At 40.1% G+C, this 21,966-nt stretch overlaps 1 protein-coding gene across 1 annotated transcript in view; it reads right to left on the reverse strand.

The window, feature by feature from the left end:
- LOC127413364 (fibroblast growth factor receptor-like 1) overlaps window positions 1-19,030 on the reverse strand; it is a 98,873-nt gene extending 79,843 nt beyond the window's left edge. Inside the window, exons 1-2 of the mRNA XM_051650463.1 lie at window positions 18,607-19,030; window positions 18,201-18,300 (exon numbers count right to left, since the gene is read on the reverse strand). Of these exons, the coding sequence (XP_051506423.1) occupies window positions 18,201-18,264 (64 nt within the window). The 5' untranslated portion in view covers window positions 18,265-18,300; window positions 18,607-19,030. The remainder of the gene's footprint in view (window positions 1-18,200; window positions 18,301-18,606) is intronic.
- Between the last annotated feature and the right edge of the window lie 2,936 nt (window positions 19,031-21,966).

Consider the following 21,966-nt stretch of genomic DNA (forward strand, 5'->3'; position numbering starts at 1 on the left):
TTATTACAAACAAAGGAAGATGGGGGAGATAATTTTTGCAATTCTGCTAGATGATGCTAGTGGTGCAAATATTTAAACACTTCAGTTTTAGTATCATATTTCATTTTGCTTTCAAATAAATGAATCATGCTTTAAGGAAATACAAACCTTCTGAGCAGAAAATTATTTTGCTTAAAGTACCTGTATACAATTACAAACGAAGCATCACTACAGTATCCCCGTGCCATTCACCCCCTCTCCCCAGCCCCCGGCAGCCTGTCCTTATAAGGTGCTTTAGCCCTTTATTCATTGTGGCGCCACAGGAGAAGAATACCCTGACCCGAAAGCAGGGCCAGACCTGACAAAGTGTCCATTGACAGAAGGGGACCCTCACGTGGCCGGCAATCCTGGAATATTGTCTCAAATGAATCCATCGTCATGGCACTTGTACCTGTCAGTGCACACTGAATTTTGCCCTTGCGGAGCGCTGATCTGTCGTCTGCCTCGCAGTTATTTTCCTTTCTGCTGCCGTCATGTGAGAGTCTTTCACTGGAGGTTCCGCCCAATGAACAACCTTCATCTCCATTTCCGTTCCCGCTCAATATAAAATGATCAGGCCCCTGGGAGCTGGCCATGAATCAGCTACCTTGCCAAATATTTTTAGAAACACAGATTCTAAAGGCAATACAGCTTAAGTGTTCAAAATACAGTGGCCCCAAGAAGCATTTGGACTCTTTTGGACACCCAATTCACACTTAAAACATTTGGTTTGTTATTGCATTATATGACAAAATATCAAACCAAGGGGACTCTGTAAACATATGTGTGACGAAGAGGAGGGCGTGGCGCTGAATAAGCTGATCAGCAGGAGAGTGAGATAAGGGGGAGCCGAAGACTCCAGTTCGGGAGAGAGAGAGAGACACGCGGCCACGCTGCATGTGTGTCTGTGTTTATGTTTGTTTTATGTTGAGTACATAAAACATAAACGAACAGACACACATGCAGAGCAGCTGCGTGCGCCTCTCTCTCTCCCGAACTGGAGTCTCCAGCTCCCCCTTATCTCACTCTCCGCTGATCAGCTGATTCAGCGCCAGCCGTGCTCCATCAAGGCCTGGCCACGTCCTTCTCGTCACACTATGATGCTAGAGGTTTTCTCAGAACTAACTTTACATTTCAAAGCCATTTTTGTCTCAATTACATATAATCAGCTGGTGCCAATGTAATTTTTTAGTGGATGTGGTGCCAATGTAATTTTTAGCAGAGTAACCACAGGTGTTCTTCATCACATTAACAATGTTCCACCAACGTTTGACAGCCAAATACTTTTTGTCTTCATTTAGAAAAATATAAGTGATGTGGTAGCAGTTTACCATAAGGTTCCATTCGTTAATGTGTTAGGTATCATGAACTAACAATGAACAATATATTTTTTACCTTATTTATTAATCTTTGTTAATGTTAGTCAATAAAAATACAATTGTTAGTTCATGTTAGTTCATAGTGCATTAACTAAAGTTAACATATACAACTTTTGATTTTAAAAATGTATTACTATATGTTGAAATTAACATTAACCAAGATTAATAAATTATGTAAAAGTATTGTTCATTGTTAGTTCATGTTAACTAATGTAGTGAACTAATGTTAACAAATAGAACCTTATTGTAAAGTGTTACCAGTAATGTTTTATCATTTGTTACCTAACAAACTTCTTTTTTGCTTGAAAAGTGTGTTCGTGCTATATTTTTTTTAAATAAAAACCACTTGGTTTGATATTTTGTTATAAAATGCAACGAAAATCATACTGGTACATTTTTAGATGTGGCTTAAAGAAATAGTTCACCCAAAAATGAAACCTCAGTCACCATTTACTTTTATTTCAACCTTTAAAATGAAAGTGAATGGTAACTGAGGCTAACATTCTACCTAACTTCCACAGAGGAAAGAAACTCATGGATCTGGAAGTTTAGAACAACATTAGGGTAAATTATGACAGAATTGTAATTTTGGGTGAACTATCCCTTTAAGTGTCAAAATACTTTTTTTGGGGCCACTGTATATATATATATATATATATATATTAGTACATTTCAGAGACATATATGTATTTTAAAGTGTAAGCAGTGTCACACAGTTTGACAATGGATTTGAGTCCGGGAAAATGACATCCACACCTGTTACAAAAGAGCCCCTCATATCCCCATATAGGTAATTTTATCAGGCTTTATCCTTCGAGGGGCTGAAAGTTATTTCACAGCCAGCAGACGATGAAGACTTCCACAGGTACAAGCAAACCTCCTTTAAACACCATATGACAGGATATTTTTTCTCTGTGTTTACCAGTATTTTGGTGTACAGTTACCATTACTAGTGGATCTTGCTAAGCCAAGCATCACTTGTCCTATTGCTCATATTTAGAATTAGGGATTTAAAAAAACTCCTAAACGTAGGTATTAAACTTCGGTGTGTAACTTGTCCCTCACCTTTGTGCTATGGACATAAACGATACCTCAAATTGTGTGGACTCTTGAGGACAGGTGTGTTATTACTTCTAAACAATCAGGCTCATGATTTTAACCTGGTAGACAATAAAACATGTGGAGAAAAAAAAACATAGACTTACATTAAATGAGTGATCTGAACCATAACTTGCTCCACAATACCATAGTGACTTGGGAGTGGGATTTTTTTGACTTGGGCCAGTAAGCAACCACCTAGCAACCACCCAAAACACTGCAATTTTTGAATGAGAAAGCACCACATATTTTCTTCTGAAAAAGTCCACAGAGTTGTAAAATGTTCTGAAAGCTATAGTACTGCAGCTTACAGGGACGCAGATTTGTCCAGCGTCTCCGATATCCCAAGAGCCGAAACCACTCCTGCAACTCTCACACACTTCACACATTCCAACTGCTGTGCAGATTTCAACCCCAACAGCTGGCTATGCTTTTTCACTCTTACAACACACAAAAACACACTACTATGATGATTCCGTTCACCACAAAATAACCATTAATGGGTGAAACAGATTATTTAATAAAAGAAAAATAGAAACAGTAATTCTTAAATGAAAATAGCATTGCTGTTACATAGCTAGTTAAGTATCAACTTTGTCTCAGATGTTTCAATCTTACAATTGTTGACATACAGTAAGTGTAAATCTAATGTAATAGCTCAGATAATTTGATTTTTGATGAGAAATGTTTGAGTCCATGTTGAAATCTCTGACTTCTGATTGCAGATTTGGTGTCTTCTAAATCGACATAAATGCGATTTTTTTCAGTTTCCAAACGTTATCCAAACTATGTGGTTATGGAGAGCTTTTTCGAAAGTCTCAGATTTTGGTGGTGAAAAATCCTGTTCCAGTGTGGATAAGAGGTGTAAACGTAGCAAAATTAATGCGTTTTCAAACAAAAACAGATTAGTGTGAAAGTGGCTTGAAACACTAAAGGAGATTCTTAATGATATTCTGTGGTCTTTCAAGTTAGACAAGCAGGGGACTTCAGCAAACTTCTCAATTTGCTCTCCATTTAACCCTTACATGCATACATCGGGTCTTTAGTGACCCAGGACCACATTCCACCCCCTATATTACATTCATTTTTTGGAGTTGTGCCCACACCTCTTTAGTATTCCTCAATCTACCTCTTAAAAATAGTGTGACAATATATATATTATTTTATAATTAGTTTACGTTGTCACTGATGGCCAAGGCTTACAGTGCCACTGGACAGGCCGCCTCCGCCCTGCATGCCATGGCCCTCCTGCAAGTCCACCAGGCCAAGGCACTGAAACAGCTGCAGGAGGGTAGTCCTGACCCGGGATTGAAGCAGGAGCTGCACTCGGCGACCGACCTCACCCTACGGGTGACGATGGTCACGGCGCAGGCTCGCAGGCACATGGTGGTCCAGGAGCGCCACCTGTGGCTCAACATTGCACAGATGAGCTATACCGACAAGGTCCGCTTTCTTGACGCGCCCATCTCGCAAGGTGGCCTGTTCGGCGACACTGTCGAGGACTTTGCCCAGCAGTTCTCGACAGTCAAGAAGCAGACGGAGGCCATCCAGCACATCCTGCTTCAGCGTGATTCTTCCTACGGGCCGCCGAGATCCCGCATCCTGAGGACATCCTCCTGCAGCAGCAACACCGGCTCTGCCACAGCCAGAGCCAACCACTCGGCCCTGGCGTAGAGCCCCCCGCAGGAAGCTGAGAACCCCAGGAAGGCTTCGAAGCATCCCTGAGATGGGCGATCCAGGGGTGAGGAGACCCGCTGCAAGCCAGAAGGTGGTACACAGACCACTCCATCCCTCGGTGGAGGGCAGGGAGGAGAATCTTTTGTTCCCTTTTTTTTTATTTCGCAGCACACACAAGGGGCTGCGCCACCCCGATTTTCAAAAAAAGAGCGGTTTCCTCAATCTCTGGGTCACACATTCTGTGTCTACGGCCGTCGTTGTCATGACAGCCGTTCATCAAACACTTGCAGCAGGGGCGTTACGGACGCGGGTCCTCTGCCTCCACACACCCAGCTGCGATTGGTTTGCGGCAGTAGACCTGAAGGATGCGTACTTTCATGTCTCGATTTTGCAAAAGTCGCAGAAGCAGCCCTTGCCCCGCTAAGGGAAGTGGGCGTCCACATCCTCAACTATCTCGACGACTGGCTGATTCTAGCTCACTCTCAAGATTTATTGTGTGCGCACAGGGACCTGGTGCTCAGACACTTAAGCCGATTGGGGCTTCAAGTCAACTAGGAAAAGAGCAAGCTCTCCCCCTTACAGAGCATCTCACCTGACTGTGCACCTCTTTTGAATCAGACTGATCCGCTTGTGTCATGGTTGGTGGAAGCTTTCCATTCTTTAATGATTCAGTATAAATTTCTAACAAAAGTGGAGCCAGTTCTGTAGCATAGGATCTAAAAAAATTCTGCGGCAAAACCATCTGTCCCCAGAGCCTTGCCAGTAGGTAGGGACTTATTTACCTCATCAAGCTCCTCCAAGGTTATCTCAGAATCAAGAGAGTTTTTTTGCTCAATCGTCAGAATTGGTGTTCTTCCCGAGGTGAAGACCCAAAGAGTTGCACAGTCAGGTCGGTGCTCTCCTTCCTGCAGGAGAGGTTGGAGGGACGGCTGTCCCCCTCCACCTTAAAAGCATATGTGGCCGCCATAGCGGCACATCACGGTGCAGTAGACGGTAAGTCTTTGGGGAAGCACGACCTGATCATCAGGTTCCTTAGAGGCACCAGGAGGTTGAATCCTCCTAGGCCACGCCTTGTTCCCTCATAGGACCTCTCTGTAGTCTTGCTGGGCCTACAGAGAGCCCCGTTTGAGTCCCTGGAGTCAGTCAAGCTAAAGGCTCTCTCATTGTAGATGGCCCTCCTGACTGCGCTCACTTACATAAAGAGAGTTGGGGACATGCAGGCATTCTCTGTCGGCGATATGTGCCTAGAGTTCAGTCCGGCATACTCTCACGTGATCCTGAGACCCCGGCCGGGCTATGTGCCCAAGGTTCCCACTACCCCTTTCAGGGATCAGGTGGTGAACTTGCAAGCGCTGCCCTGGGAGTAGGCAGACCCAGCCTTGTCATTGCTGTGTCCGGTTTGCACTTTGCGTGTTTACCTGGACTGCACAGAGAGCTTTAGATGCTCTGAGCAGCTCTTTGTCTGATTTGGGGGACAGCAGAAGGGGAAGGCTGTCTCCAAACAGATGATTGCCCACTGGATTGTGGATGCCATCACCTCCTGGGCCCTGGCGAACTGTGCCTCTCTAACAGACATCTGTAGAGCAGTGGGCTAGGCGACACCCAATACCTTTGCGAGATTTTACAATCTCCGGGTTGAGCCAGTTTCGTCCCGTGTGTTAGCGGGTACAAACAGGTAAGTTGCAGGCAGCTGGCTGGGTGTACCACTTGCACTTAGCACCTTTCCCCTCCCTGAGAGGATAATGTGCGCTTTTTCGTCCACGTGAGTTCCCGGGACCGGCAAACCCTGATGTCTTTCCTCCCTCAGCACCCTGTGGCAGGCGAATTCGGTGGAGGAATTCGACGCCAGGACCAGTACTCGTGAAGTATGCCCTGTCAGGTCAGCCCCTGTACTTGGGATAGGTGCTCTGTGTGTGGTGGTTCCCTGTCGGTAATCCTATATGAGGTATTTTCCATAGTACGGTTTCCCTGATGGGAAAACCCTTGTCTTCCCTTGGGCAGAGTTCTGCTCTGCCACTGGTCGCTGCATTGTAGAGATCCTCCCTTCCATGTAGGACCTACCACGGGGACTCCTTTCCATGTGTGGTACTTCCTGTTTGGTAAGTCCATGTATTCTCTGCATGTTAACCTCCCCTTCGGGCAGGATGTGGTCTCCTCGGTGTCTTTTCTCCGTGGGGAAAAAGAACACCTTCCCCGGCACGTATGTATCTTGGCCCCAGCTAAGTGAATTTTTAATTTTTTCAAAAAAAAAAAAAAAAAGAGCAAAGGTCAAACAGCTGGTGCGGCCTATTCCCATTGTAAGTGCGTCTTGTCCACCCCCTTGGTGATGAGGGACTATGCTACTTATGTGGGGTGTTGGGAAGGTTACGATAGGGCTGTGTGCACTTTTTATTAGGCACACGACAGCCTGCCTGCACCTGCACTGCCGGTCCATGAGATATTTAAGAGATATCATTTGGGATATTTTTCTTTCTTATGGGTCAATGTATGCACCAAAAACTGCATTCACAAAAAATGTATCAATAAATAATAAACAGGTGGCTTGAATTGAAAAAAAAAATGATCGAAAGTTGTTGAGTAGATCAACTGTTGGAGGCCTCTGTTTGACAATGGCGAGGAAATCTCCTTGCATTCCTCCAGTCACTTAGCGTCAGTCAACTCCGTGGCTGTTGTTTAAGGACGGAAAACCTTTCACCTTGAACAGGGTATGCCAGCAGGGGAGGGCCATGGCATGATGTTCAAGGGACAAAGAGGTAACTCGGTATTATCAGGGTCAAAAGGTTACATTCCTAATTGCCCTACAAACAAATTGCAAGGGGTGAGAAGAAAAAACTGGACAGCAAACCTGTGGAGCAATGCATGCAGAATAGCTATAGACCTGTGTAGAATATAGCAGTGGTTTGGAATAAGTTGCACAGGAGATTGTCATGGTTTTAAAGAGATAAAATCAATTAATATATTGTTCAAAATTAAGCCAAAAAGTATTTAATTGTCCAACATTAGTGGACCGTGACTTTATACAGCCACTAAAATCACGTTAAATCATATTGCAAAATGGCTCAGAAAAGTAAAGTTAGTTTTGAAAAAAGTGCTAGCATCATTTGTTTGAAGATGCCACTTGGTTTGAAATTCTGCTATCTAATGCAGTGAAATTCATACAGTTGTGTGTTTAAATACTTATTTGGAGCCACTGTATATGATGTATTTAGATATTATATTTTAGAATTGCCATATTGTTACACCAGTGCAGTGCAGTTCCGTACAACTCCAAATTTGTTGCACTTACTGGAACAGAATGCAAAAGTGTGCATGTCCCTTTGCTCTGGATACTGGCATCTCTGAGAGCCAGTCCAAGTACTTGTAATTCAGAACTGCCAGATGGCATGCGGTGGGCACTGCATACAGTCTTGTCAATGGGGTGGATATTTGGGGCAGGTCAGACACGGCACAGGATTATGAGCAGTAAGTGCCATGCCTTGCCCCCTTCATTACTGACAGAACACTCACATGATGCAACGTTAAAAGCAAGTTTAGATAGATATACAGTTAGACGGACAGATATATAGATAGATAGATAGACAGATAGAAGGATAGAGAGATACACAGATACACAGATAGGCAGATACACAGATAGAAACTGTATACACACACACACACACACACACACAGAGAGAGAGAGAGAGAGAGAGAGAGAGATAGAACTCCTAAAGACATGAATTGTAATTTTGCAATATACTGTATGTAGGAAATCATGAGCACTCACATTAAAATGAAAACTCCAGTCATATCAGTAACCTTATAATAGCAGTTTTTTTCTACATGGAGAGGGTCTGCACAAGGGGGCTGCCATTTTAGAATCACATGACCAGCCCAATTCTACTCGCTTAATCTCAGTAACCGTCCTGTTATTTGACACTTTCACTTATTGATTAAAGTAATCATGGCTGACTGTGAACTACTGATTTTAAATGATGCTGCTTCCAAGCCGAAAGGTGTCAGTGTAAGTCCAAGACGACACAAAGACAAAAGTTACTGAGTGCACCTTTAAGTGGCTACTTACACATATTGCGACAGTTCTGAAGTGAAATGTCCACTGAGTGCCACTAAAAGCGAGTTCAATTTTCTGACAAACAGATGCGGTTTTAAAGTTTTATGCTCTATCGATTTTAAAATAAAAAAAACCTTCCTCCCTACCCTAAACCTAACCAATAATGTCATATTGCCATGATACCTACAACGAGCCACGTAAAAATAATTTTCAAAATGTAGGTCTACTAACCTGTTTTTAAAAGACCAGATTGGAAAAAAATATTTAAATATTTTGTTCATATATGTTGTATTTTTAGATTGTACTGGTAATGTCAACTGTCTTTGGTGTTGTATTGTGTTGCCCTGCCTAAACATAAAAGTTCTCAGGCAGCTGATGCATTTGCATGTCAGGAAACAGTGTGACTGTAAGAGATGCCTTCCATCAATTACACGCATACCTTTTTGTTTGAGGCTGGCGTTGACTCCTGTTGCACAGGGAGCATCAGATCTGCATCTGACATATGACATATACACAGCTGCTGGTGAGGCACAGGCCCCAACACAAACTGACATGCCAAATCCTGAAGAAAACAAGGGGAGCTGTCTCCAGTCTGAGGATTACTTTTCAACATCTCATTTGTAATGCAACCAAAAGAACAGCTGGAGATACGGGGGTAGGAGGAATCCCAAACAGTGCGAGGAGAGCCGAGCCAAAAAGTCGAAATCTGAAAAACGGGAAGTGTGTGGAAAAGTGACACACAGGCAGACAAAACAGGAGAACTGACATGTTATTGTAAGACCTCTGGTGTAGGGTCAGGCATGCGACCCAACCAGGCCCCCTCTGTGGTCTTCTATTCTGACCTTTGAACTTTTCTGCACTGCACTGGCCAAACACAGACCACCGGCCCACAACAATGAGCTATTCAGGCGATACCACTACCAGAAAGTGCAAGTGAGCATGTGAAACGTGTAGGACAGAGTCCCGGCAGCTATCAACATGCTATTGGCGGACTGTTTAACAAACTTCCCATTTGACTGAGATTTACTGCTTTGGGACACACCATGTGTAACGTTCATAAGGACCAAGTTGCTTTTGTTAAAGGAATTTAAAAGCTGGGCAGCCGACGTATGCATGACATCTGCTGGTGCTTGGTTTGTACTGTAATTGGCTTTCAAATTTCAGTCAGGAGTAGATAACATACTGGGCACAACTGCTCAGTCACACATTTAGCCCCCAATTCAAATTGGCCTGTTTTTCCTCTTTTCACACTTCCATCATTACGAGCACCTCCCCCATTGAGTAACAAGATCCTGCACCAGCATCCAGGCACCATGAGGCACCAAGGCCAGTAGAGGAACTCCCCAACCTTCCACAGCACTGCAGGATTTGTAAACCTCTTTTAGCCACCAGATGAGTCACCATATGCCACTCGTCACATGACTGCAGACCTTTTGGTCTTTTTTTAATAAACTAATCAAAATCACATTACCCAGCATTAAAAGCATGGAGAGGATCACAACTAAACAGCATTGATAAACCCAACAGTGGTCACTGTTAAAACCAAATATCTGCAACCTGAATAATTTACTGATTTTATTTAAAGTAGTTACAGGCTGACCTATTTGCCAGGCTGATATTTGGCCATTTTGATATTACTGGAATCGGACAGTAACTACAAAATCTACAGCCTTGTCAATTCACAATGCTTAGTTAAGATAATTTAGTGTAAATTAGATGTTTATTTAATTTCAGAAATTGTTTGTCTCATTTCCGGGCACATTTCAGCTGATCAGGCTGGGAAACCAGCTAGACAAGCTGAAAACCTGCTTGGCCAGGCTGGCCATCTTAAACCAGCAAAGACAAGCAAACCAGTTCAGGCTGGTTAAAGATGGTTTTCCAGCAGGTATATAGGCATTATAATGGCCATCAGCCACACTGCTCTCTAGATATCAGCAAAGGCATTGGCTATTGAAAAAGTAATATTGGCTGAGCACTAATTTATAGTCACTAACTTTAACAAATCTAGTTTGCAACTTCAGAAGTTTAATAATTATTTAAGAATCATTTGAAATTTAGAGTTATGTAAGCCCAACACCTTTCATTTCAATTGGAGCTAAAGGTGTTTGATTTTGTTCATGGTCTATGAACAAAATCGTGAAGGGGTTTCTACATTGGTGAAGCAAATGAGACCATTTATATTCCCCAGCCATTTTTCCACCTCATTACAGAAGAATGTCCCTCACAGTCTATCGCAAATGGGAGTAGGTGACACAAAAATGGCCACTATGTAAACACCATTTGACTTCACAATAACTAAATTATTGGGTCCACTTAACAACCATTCTTCATTGTGTCTTCCTCAGTGGTAATGAGTGCAACAGCCTTCTTCACCAACTCCAGTTATCCTTGAGGAAATCTATCCATCCAACTGTCTACAAGTGACTTCGGTTCCAAGATTTACACACCATGAAGGGCAAAGGAAGTTTCCTGCTGAAGTAGAGGAAGTTTGAAGATAAAGGACAAGCCAAAATCATCAACCCGCCCACTGTTTGGAGACACCTTTGACTGCTTTAAATAAAGCTCTGGAGATGGGGGCCTGGGTAGCTCAGCAAGTAAAGACGCTGACTACCACACCGCAAATTCAAATCCAGGGCGTGCTGAGTGACTCCAGTCAGGCTTCCTAAGCAACCACTTGGCCCGATTGCTAGGGTGGGTAGAGTCACGTTGGGTTAACCTCCTCGTCGTCGCTATAATGTGGTTCTCGCTCTCAGTGGGGCGCATGGTGAGTTATGCGTGGATGCTGTGGAGAATAGCGTGAAGCCTCCACACGCGCTAGGTCTCTGCGGTAACGTGCTCAACAAGCCACATGATAAGATGTGCTGATTGACTGTCTCAGACGCAGAGGCAACTGAGATTCATCCTCCGCCACTCGGATTGAGTCACTATGCCACCACGTGGACCTAGAACACATTAGGAATTGGGCATGCCAAATTGGGGAGAAAATCCCCCCCCCCCCAAAAAAAAAAACTCTGGAGATGACTGCAACTGTAACGCCATGTTTCTTAAACCCTTTAATGAAAAGGATAGTTAACCCTCTGGGGTTGACTGACACACCGGCGCGTCCTGCTGGATTTTTCCTCATAACAGCGGAAACAACTTAAAATACTCCGTCATTTTTGGGCATACAGATAAGTGTAAGACATCATTAAAGGGTATAAAGGGTCTACTTTTATTTGTGTACACTCACAATAACAACAAAATCTTGTGCTTTTGTAAAATAAAGAAAATGCGGTGCGCTTTTAGCCGTCTCTGTCTCCGCGAGCAACACGTCACAAAAATGAACTGAAACTCCACGAATATTTATCACACAAACATGAAACATATGTCTAAAGAAAGCTTAAAATGTCTAATTTTAAATAAAATAATTCAAATTTAAAACAAATATTCTCCTGCAATGTAATCTGTATGAAACAAAGCGATGTACAGTTTCTCCTGGCTCAGCTAATTATCCCTAATGTGATCCCGCCCACCAGCGGAGCACGCTATACATACGGTAATGTGCTGAGGCGATCAATGCAAATGGTAAAAGCCCCCAACAGTGCCTTAAAAAGCATCAAGTTCATTCACTTTTCTGCGCGTTTGGAAGATGGCACGCTACACAGGTGAGGAAGCACCTGGATAGTGATGAAGAGTTCACATTTTCCTCAGAAGAAGAGCGGGAATCCGATGATGAACGTTTGAATTTTGAAGAGCGACTTGATCCAGCCGAGAATACAATTTCGGATGAGTAAGTCATTTAGTTTGACTTACATATTAGTTGACATGCTATTTTATATAAACATGTACATATTTTACTAGTTGGACTATTTCCAGACTTGCCAGCCAGGATTCAGAATATTGAAATTTGAAATATGTCCTAATAGGCAAGTTTTAGTTACATTTAAATGTTGTTTCAGCTAAAGCAGGTATTTAAATTGTATGCTGTATGATATAAATATGATATGTAATATGATATACATAATATGAATGTTTAGATTATATTTTAACTAGTGTTTATGCTGCCTCATCATCAACGAAGCTTGTGCTTGCAAATATCTGTTCGGGTGTAAATGTGTAAAATGTGCTGTAAATATGCCCATATTAGAAAATCAGCATATTAGAATGTTTTCTGAAGGATCATGTGACACTGAAGACTGCAGTAATGATGTTGAAAATTCAGCTTTGATCACAGGAATAAATTGCATTTTACAGTATATTCAAATAGAAAACATTTATTTTAAATTGTAAAAAATATTTCACAATATCACTGTTTTTGCTGTATTTTGGATCAAATAAATGCAGCCTTGGTGAGCAGAAGAGACTTCTTTTAAAAACATTAAAAATTCTTACCAATCTAAAACTTTTAAATGGAAGTGTAGGTCTAAAGATTTTAAGTAAAGTCTTTATGTAAAGAAAATGAATAGTCAGATTACTTCTTTTAACTTAAACTTGATTTTGTGAATACGCTACAAACAATACATTCAATCATTAAGTCTTCTCACATTCATTCTCTCTCAGGGGAGGGGTCTTTGTCTCCTCAGGTGTGAATCACAATTCATTATCATCCACGCCTCCTCACATATGGCCTTTCTAACACTAAAAGTGTCTTATAAAAGTTAAATGACTATATTGTTTTGTATGAATGAGTGATCAGGATGGTTTTCACATCATTTTGTAGCAAAAACTCTAGGCTACAAGATCCAGTCCTCAAAAGTCTTGTGAACAAATGTTTAGTATGTGTTACATGACCTTATTTCAGTGAGTTAACATTTTTGTTTTTTCAAAAACCACGCATAAACGTACATTTCTCAAAAATACAAACATGTACATACATGTTGCTCACATATTATTGTAGCCCAGTTTGTGCTGAATACAGTGTTATCAGACTTTAGCCATTAATATGTTTTTAAGCAACTGAAAAAAGCACAAATGTCAAGGCATGTCAAAACATCTCCAGGGCCCAAAACACCCTCAGACCTTAACCCAAAAATTTTAATTGGCATTACTGACTCACCCTATTGTCGCCCCAAACCTGTATGGCTTACTTTCCTCCATGGAACACAAAACGAAAAATCTTAATCTTCACACTGCTTTTTGACATACAATGAAAGTGAATGGTGACTCTGGACTATCAAGTTCCAAAAATGACACAAAACCAACCATAAAGCTACAGTGTGATTTGATTAGAGAGAGTGATTAAAAACAATTTGGGTCTGTTCATCACACAAAGTGGTCACATTCCTTCAGAAGACTTGGAATATAGCACATGAGTCGTATCGACTATTACTGTGGTTTTATGGTTTCTATGTCTTTGTTCTTTTTGGAGCTTGACAGAGTCAAGACTGATCTCTCAATGAAATTGGAAACAGTAGGTTGACTTTTCTTTAGCTAAAATTTGGCCTGTGCATACCGAAATGCATAACACTGCCCCCCGTTGCCAAAGCGATAAGCGTCATTGGGCATAGGCATGTGCGAGCTCCATTTTCCGTGAAATGTCCATGGAGGGGCGCCAAAAGCGAGTTGTTTACAGCAGTACAGGCTGTAAATGTAAAAGAGTGCCTATTTTATAAACTGTACCCCCCAACCAAAAACCCCAAAATTAAATCTAACCATCACTGGAGTAAAAATGTAATGTTAGAGGGAAAAATGCATCACTGATTATGCAAACGCGATGACTTCCTGGTTTCAGCACCTAGGTCTCCCACGCTGAAGACGCAATGTGCTTCCAGTCGCACTACAGGGGAAGGTACATAATGTGGCTGATCCAATGGTACCGGAACTTTTGGAAACAACATGCCGTCTTCCCGTTTGATCATGTTGCTGAATAAATATTCATTATATGGCAAAAAGGTGTACGAAGATTTTTCTACATTTTTCCTTTTATAAATAAAACAAAGTCATACAAGTTTGGAATGACATTAGGGTGAGAAAATAATGACCAAGCTATTCCTTTAACTTCCTGAATATCTTTTATTTGTTATAAACCAAGAAGCAGAAAAAAAGGTAAAAAAAAAAAAAAAAAGGAAGAGAGAATAGAAGGGGGGATGGGAGAGGTAGAACAATTCACTGTTAGCTTCTTTCTCTTGGTTCTTGGATTGGAAAATTTGAGGCTCTAATTTTTTCTTGCTATTTTTTCCAGACATGCATATTTAACGTCCATCAGATCCGTATTCGTGAGGGTGAAGGTCATTTTGCAAGCAGACCATCTGACTGTTTGCTCCATTATATCCACACATTTCAGTGAATATAGGCATATGCTGCAAGGGTGGTCTACATCAGTGTAAACAAATCAGCGCGTGCCTACAAACAATTCAGCCCATCTTCAGAGTCCAACCCCATATGTTCCACAAACAGCATGTTTAACTATCCCACACATTTCCATGATTCCATCCTTCTAAAAGAGCCAACACACAAGTCGAGTTCGTCCAATTGGAGTCTAATTCTGGCATAAAGACATAAAGAGCAACTTCTGCATTGTTAATACCCAATGTATGTAAAACAAAAAAATGGGAAGCAGCTACTAACATGGCTTGAGGGTCTTAATTACAGTCACTCAGTGTCTTACAATGATATCCATTCAAGCTATGAGAACATTGCATCATATAAACTGCACACTTTAATGTTTTTTCCTGTGGACAACATGTTGGAATTCCACATGGGATTGTTAAAGCTTGCTTCTGGCAAGGATGGCGTACAGGCCAAAAGTGATTCAAATGCGACTGGATGCACGTTGCATCTACAAACATTCAAACTGGTCAGCTGACGGAATCGGATGCTAATTGTTCTACTTTGGTTTGTCTGGACCCGTAAACATAGCAAAAGCTGCACAGTTTGTGTTTTTTTGCACAAATGCTTCCATTAACATTGGAAAATATTTATCTGAAGTGATGCACTCCCCTCACATTCTAGAAAAAAAAAAAAAACTTTGTCAAACATTTCCTTTTGTGTTCCACGGAAGAAAGGAACAACATTAGGGTGAGAAAAGATGACAGAACTTTCATGTTGGCTGAATTATCCTTTACAGAAGCAACTATTTTAAAAATATTGGACTAAATGCTGCCGTTTAAAACATTGTGCTATAGTACAGTACTTTCTGTCTGAGCACTTCTGTCTTATTAATGCATTATAATTTGATGTCAAATATAATTCCCTCGCTGGCTCTCTCAGATCTCATCCTCGGTTCCAAATTAATGTATCGTAATCTTTCAAAAAACAAATTAACAAATAACGTATTATTTCTCTAAAATTTTTATCATATTACTTTACTAATTACTTAATTGAAAAAGTAATCAAATTACTAATTACTTTACTTTTAAGTTACTTTCTAAAACACTTTTCCGCTCAACAAATTCAAAATGTCTATATTTCTTTCATACACTCAGCACATCACATTTCTCCTTCACAATCACTTGATATGGGGCCATAATTCATGTATTCTATATAAATAATATAAAAGAAATAAGCACAACCCTATAATGTTTTTAAAAGTAATTAAATTAACTGAAAGTCAGTAACTATAATCTGATTACAAGAATTTAAAATGTAATGCTTTAAGTAATTCGATTACAGTAACTAATTACTTTGAATCTGGATTACACCCAACACTGCGCACCAGTCATATGTACTACTTTATCTGCTTTTATAGTGTTTTCTGTCAACTTTGGAGCTTGACAGCTGTGGTCACTATGAACTGTTGTTGTTTGGAAAAGAACTGTGCACATTTTTTTCAAAATGTCTCTTTTTGTGTTTCACGGAAAAAAATAACAGCATATGGGTTTGGAACCAAACGAGGGTGAGTAAATAATTACAGAATTTTTTTTCCTTTCCAAAGTAATATGACTATTTGGACAGTCTTCATTGGACTGACAGATTTATTTGTTTCTTAACCTTGTAACAAGCACAACATATCAAGCGTGCCTGTAGCTTTGTGCCCCAGATACGATCGACAAATTGTCAAATTGACTGCACTTACTTACAAACATAAATCTCCAAATGCTTTGGCTTGGGGAGGCACATCTTTAGGTATTGCATTGCAAACAAACATAATTGACTAATCTAATCGCATTGCTTTCTTGCATTTCTGTTTACTTTTGGCTAAGCGTCTCCATGAAGGCCAGGGCTCTGTGACTGTGAATGCCACATTGTTCAGGGCCCCTCACAGATGCAATCTGCCCAAACGTTGCTTGGCCTCTCTCTCTCTCTCTCTCTCTCTCTCTCTCTCTCTCTCTCTCTTTCTTTCTATTTCTATCCAGCTCCGGTGACAGACTGTTGAGTCTGAGGTGTATGCTAAAATGCAAAAGGGAGACTCCATGGCTCACGCTTCACATGCAGCCCTGATGGAGTGGAGTCAGTGAGCTGTACTATCTGCCCATCAGTGGCCCCGACCCCCATTCAGCCCATACTGAATGGAAATGATGGTTAGTTTCAGTCCAAAAGGAAGAATCGGCTAATGTGAGAGGACCGCTTTCAGCAAACAATGCCAGAGACAGGACTCAAAAGTCTTTGAATCAGAGCCTGGTCTAAATGGACAAGTTAAAGGAATCCCTCAAGTTCCAGGCTGATTGAATTTCACCTCCAAAAATGTAAGAGGTGGACTGAATTTAAGAAGTTTTCAGGCCCTCCTATGCATGAAAGACCAACATCTTTTAAAATAATACACTTGCCTGTCAATTAAATATTAAATAATAATTTAAAGAGTCTTGCAGCGGGGGCCTGGGTAGCTTAGCGAGTATTGATGCTGACTACCACCCCTGGAGTCGCGAGTTTGAATCCAGGGTGTTCTGAGTGACTCCAGCCAGGTCTCCTAAGCAACCAAATTGTCCTGGTTGCAAGGGAGGGTAGAGTCACATGGGGTAACCTCCTCGTGGTCACGATTATTGGTTCTCGCTCTCAATGGGACGCTTAGTAAGTTATGCGTGGATCGCGGAGAGTAGCATGAGCCACCACATGCGGAGTCTCCGCGGAGTCATGCACAACGAGCCACGTGATAAGATGTGTGGATTGACGGTCTCAGAAGCGGAGACAGCTGAGACTTGTCCTCCGCCACCCGGATTGAGGTGAGTAACCGCGCCACCACGAGGACCTACTAAGTGGTGGTAATTGGGCATTCCAAATTGGGAGAAAAGGGGATATATATATATATATATATATATAATAAAAATAAAAAAAGGAATCTTGCAGCATTTTTAATCAATTATAAGTGTAAAAAAACAAACACAACTGAAGATTAATCTTGAATTTGGCTTCTCTGCACCAAACAGAATATAGTACATTGTTAAAATCAACATTAAACAAAGCACTTATGCAAAACCTTCCACATTTTGTGTCACTTAGCCTACATATTGAAAACCATAAACATACATGCAGCTTAATTATTTTTGGATGTTAAATTCAAAAGCAAATAAATGATTCTTGCACATCTTTGATTCTGAAAGCATATTCTTTTAAAACACATATGCAACTGCTTTTATGTAACGTATAAGGTCTAAAGTTTGGGTCAAGCTCCTATTTACCTAACAAGCTTAAAATCTTTTGTTATAATTTTTATGCAAATCTTGAGCATACTGACAAGCATACATGACATGCATGTGCCCAATAAGTAACTGTTACTTAACCTATATCTTAACACAACTAGAACAACATGCTCGTAAAATTACTTTATAGTGATAAAATTAGTTCTGAAATGTTTCTTACCAAAGAAAAAAAGTCATATCAAACATATTATGCTTTATGCAATTTTGTGTTCGTAAACAACAGAGCCCAGTTGCAAGAAATGTATTTAGGTTAAGAAAACACATTTATAATTTTAAGTATATTGTCATTAAGGTTTTTTTTTTTTTTTTTTTAACTTAAGGGGTTTCTTGCAAACAGCTGCAGGTACTTAAACCATTTAACCCTCGACTGAGTCAGCTTTACTGTATTTTCAGACATTTTACAAGAGCAAAAATGCTTTTACTCACCTCTGGCACAGTCTGACATGAAAATAATGTCAAAAACGAAGAAAGCAATCCAAAAGAGTTCCATGATGTCACTACAAAATTGATCTCGGATTCTTCAAATCTAAGAGTAAAATAAAGTTGTTAGAAGAGAACAAGAAATTGTGCATTATTCTGAATGTCCAGTGCATTTGGAATAACTTTATAAAGTTCTGTTTTACTTTCGTAAATGTATATGGCATTGAATTAAAATTCTAACACAACTAAAGCTGTCTTAGAAAAAGCACTGCTTGTAATAAATCACATCACAAAATTTGCTACAAGATATAATTCATGCAACTATCAGTACATAAGCATAAAACGTGGTTCTAATGGGGTTAAAAGTGCATTTGAAACCATAAAACCTGCAGTAAAATAATGCATGACTTACCAACAATGACTAATATTTATAAAGTGTTCCTCAAGACGAATAGATGAAAAATCATGATTACATCCTTCTAAAATAGTCCAGACACTTCATGCCTCTTTAAACTTAGCGCTACATTCAAAATCCTTCTGCAAACGCGATACAGCGAAATCAATCTGATCGCAATTTAATCACGCGCAACTGTATTCGCGAACGCTCTGACGTCATCTATTTTTGCGCGATTAAAATACGCATTGATCACAGATGACAGTCCGCGTGCAGTCCACGCACTACTGTGACTGAGTCCTGATCTCTTTATCTCGACTTATCTCTACAGAGTCTTCATGTAACAAAACGACGCCGACAAATTACTGATTTGGTTTGAAATTCGTATCAAACAGTGTTAAAGAAATACCGTTAACTAAATTCGCCGTCCAGACAGACACTCAGGACATACTCTCACACACACACACACACACACACTTACACTAACAAGCGTGAAATGGTCCAACCCTGTGGCCAACTTTAGACCAATCACAGCGAGGGTTTTCACTTTTACTGTTTAACTCTTTCACAATGAATAATAATAATAATAATAATAATAATAATAATACGTATAATAATAGTATTAATAATAATAGTATTAATAATAATAATAATACGTATAATAGTATTGATAATAATAATAATACGTATAATAATTTGTACGTATAATAATTTGTACAATGAAATAAAGTATAACATTAACTTATAATTATTATTAGAAGCTAATTTAATATTACTAGTATTGTTTTAAATTATATAATATATAAAATAAAATAAAAATAATTTTAAATCATCATCATAAATTGTATAATTATACAATAAGTTGTTATTGCATTATTGTTATTGATTTATTTATCTATTATTAGTATAAAATTATATATTATATTTAAATTAAATAAAAATATAATCATCATAAAAATAATTTTATAATTAAATACACAAGTATAATAATAATAATAATAATAATAATAATCTATTTAGTTATTATTGTCATCATTAGTAGTAGTAGTAGTAGTAGTAGTAGTAGTATGGCTAATTTACTATTACTACTATTTTTAAACTGTATTTAAAAATACTTATTTTAATTATCATCAACATCATTAACACAAATCTAAAGAAAGATCGTAAATGACCAAATTTCCTTCAAAAATAATTACACATTAAAACACCAGTGGGCATGAGTCCGTACTAGCAAACAGTCTAAAAGCAAATAAGTTTGCAGAACAAACAGCTCACTCAAACAGGGTGTATGACAGCCCCCTGCTGGGGAAAATCACTTTCTCAGACCACCGTTCAATAAAACTTGTTTTCCTTTTTTAAACACATACTTCTATCTTGTGGTGGTTTTTGGTACTGACAAAAAAAAAAAAAAAATTTAAAAAAAAAATCGATTGGAGATGAATTGATAAAAAAATGGAAAAGCCACGTAAAAATGACTGAAAATAACCAAAGAGGCATTTAATTTGTCTATTTTATTGTTATGACACTTGAAATTTAGATCAGGTGCATCCTGTTTCTCTGGATCATCTTTGAGAAGTTTCTACACTTTGATTGGAGTCCACCTGTGGCAAATTCAATTGATTGGACATGATTTGGAAAGGCACACACCTGTCTATATAAGATCTCACAGCTGAAAATGCATATATGAGCAAAAACCAAGCAATGAGGTCAAAGGAACTGCCTGCAGAGCTCAGAGATCATGTGTGGAGATGGGAGAAATTTGCAGAATTACAACCATCACTGCAACACTCCACTGATCTGGGCTTTATGACAGAGTGACCAAACGGAAGCCTCTCCTCAGTGCATGACACAAAAAAGCACCTAAAGAGCTCTCAGACTGTGACAAACAAGATTCTCTAGTATGATGAAATGAAGATTGAACTGTTTGGCCTCAATTCCATGCAACAAGTCTGGAGGAAACCAGGCACCACTCATCACCTGTGCAATACCATCCCAACGATGAAGCATGGTGGTGGTAGCATCATGCTGTGGGGATGTTTTTCAGCGGCAGGGACTGGGGGACTGGTCAGGGTTGAAGGAAAGCTGAACGAAGCAAAATACAGAGATGTCCTTAATGAAAACCTGGTTCAGAGTGCTCAGGACCTCAGACTGGGCTGAAAGTTCACCTTCCAACAGGACAATGACCCTAAGGACACAGCCAAGACAACGCAAGAGTGGCTTAGGGACAACTCTGTGAATGTCCTTGAGTGGCCCAGCCAGAGCCCGGACTTGAACCCAATCGAACATCTCTCGAGAGACCTGAAAATGGCTGTCCACCGACGGTCCTCACACAACCTGACAGAGCTTAAGAGGATCTGCAGAGAAGAATGGCAGAAAATCCCCAAATCCAGGTGTGCAAAGCTTGTCGCCTCATACCCAAAAAGACTTGAGGATGTAATCACTGCCAAAGGTGCTTCAACTAAGTACTGAGTTAAGGGTCTGAATACATATGTTAATGTGATATTTCAGTTTTTTTCTTTTAATTAATTTGCAAAGTTATCAAAAATCTGCTTTCTGCTTTGTCATTATGGGGTATGAAGTGTAGATTGATGGGGTCAAAGATCTTGCACATGGGGACAAAGATCTTACTTTCTGGAGAAATATCCTCTGGTCTAATGAAACAAATATTGAACTGTTTGGCCATAATGACCATTGTTACGTTTGGAGGAAAAAGGGTGAGGCTTGCAAGCCGAAGTACACCGTCCCAACCGTGAAGCATGGGGGTGGCAGCATCATGTTGTGAGGGTGCTTTGCTGCAAGAGGGACAGGTGCACTTTACAAAATAGATGGCATCATGTGGAAGGAAAATTATGAGGATAGTATGTGGAAGCAACATCTCAAGACATCAGCCAGGACGTTAAAGCTTGGTCGCAAATGGGTCTTCCAAATGGACAATGGCCCCAAGCATACCTCCAAAGTTGTGGCAAAATGGCTTAAGGAAAACAAAGTCAAGGTATTAGAGTCGCCATCACAAAGCCCTGACCTCGATCCGATAGACATTTTGTGGGCAGAACTGAAAAAGCATGTGCGAGCAAGCCTACAAACCTGACTCAGTTACACCAGTTCTGTCTGGAGGAATGGGACAAAATTCCAGCAACTTATTGTGAGAAGGTTGCAGAAGGCTACCCAAAACATTTGACCAAAGTTAAACTATTTAAAGGCAATGCTACCAAATACGAACACATTTTCTGTAAACTTCTGACCCACTGGGAATGTGATGAAAGAAATAAAAGCTGAACTAAATCATTCTCTCTACTATTATTCTGACATTTCACATTCTTAAAATAAAGTAGTGATCCTAACTGACCTAAGACAGGGAATGATTTTTATGATTAAATG

Source organism: Myxocyprinus asiaticus, chromosome 22, assembly GCF_019703515.2.
Source record: "Myxocyprinus asiaticus isolate MX2 ecotype Aquarium Trade chromosome 22, UBuf_Myxa_2, whole genome shotgun sequence".
In the NCBI taxonomy this organism is placed as follows: domain Eukaryota; kingdom Metazoa; phylum Chordata; class Actinopteri; order Cypriniformes; family Catostomidae; genus Myxocyprinus; species Myxocyprinus asiaticus.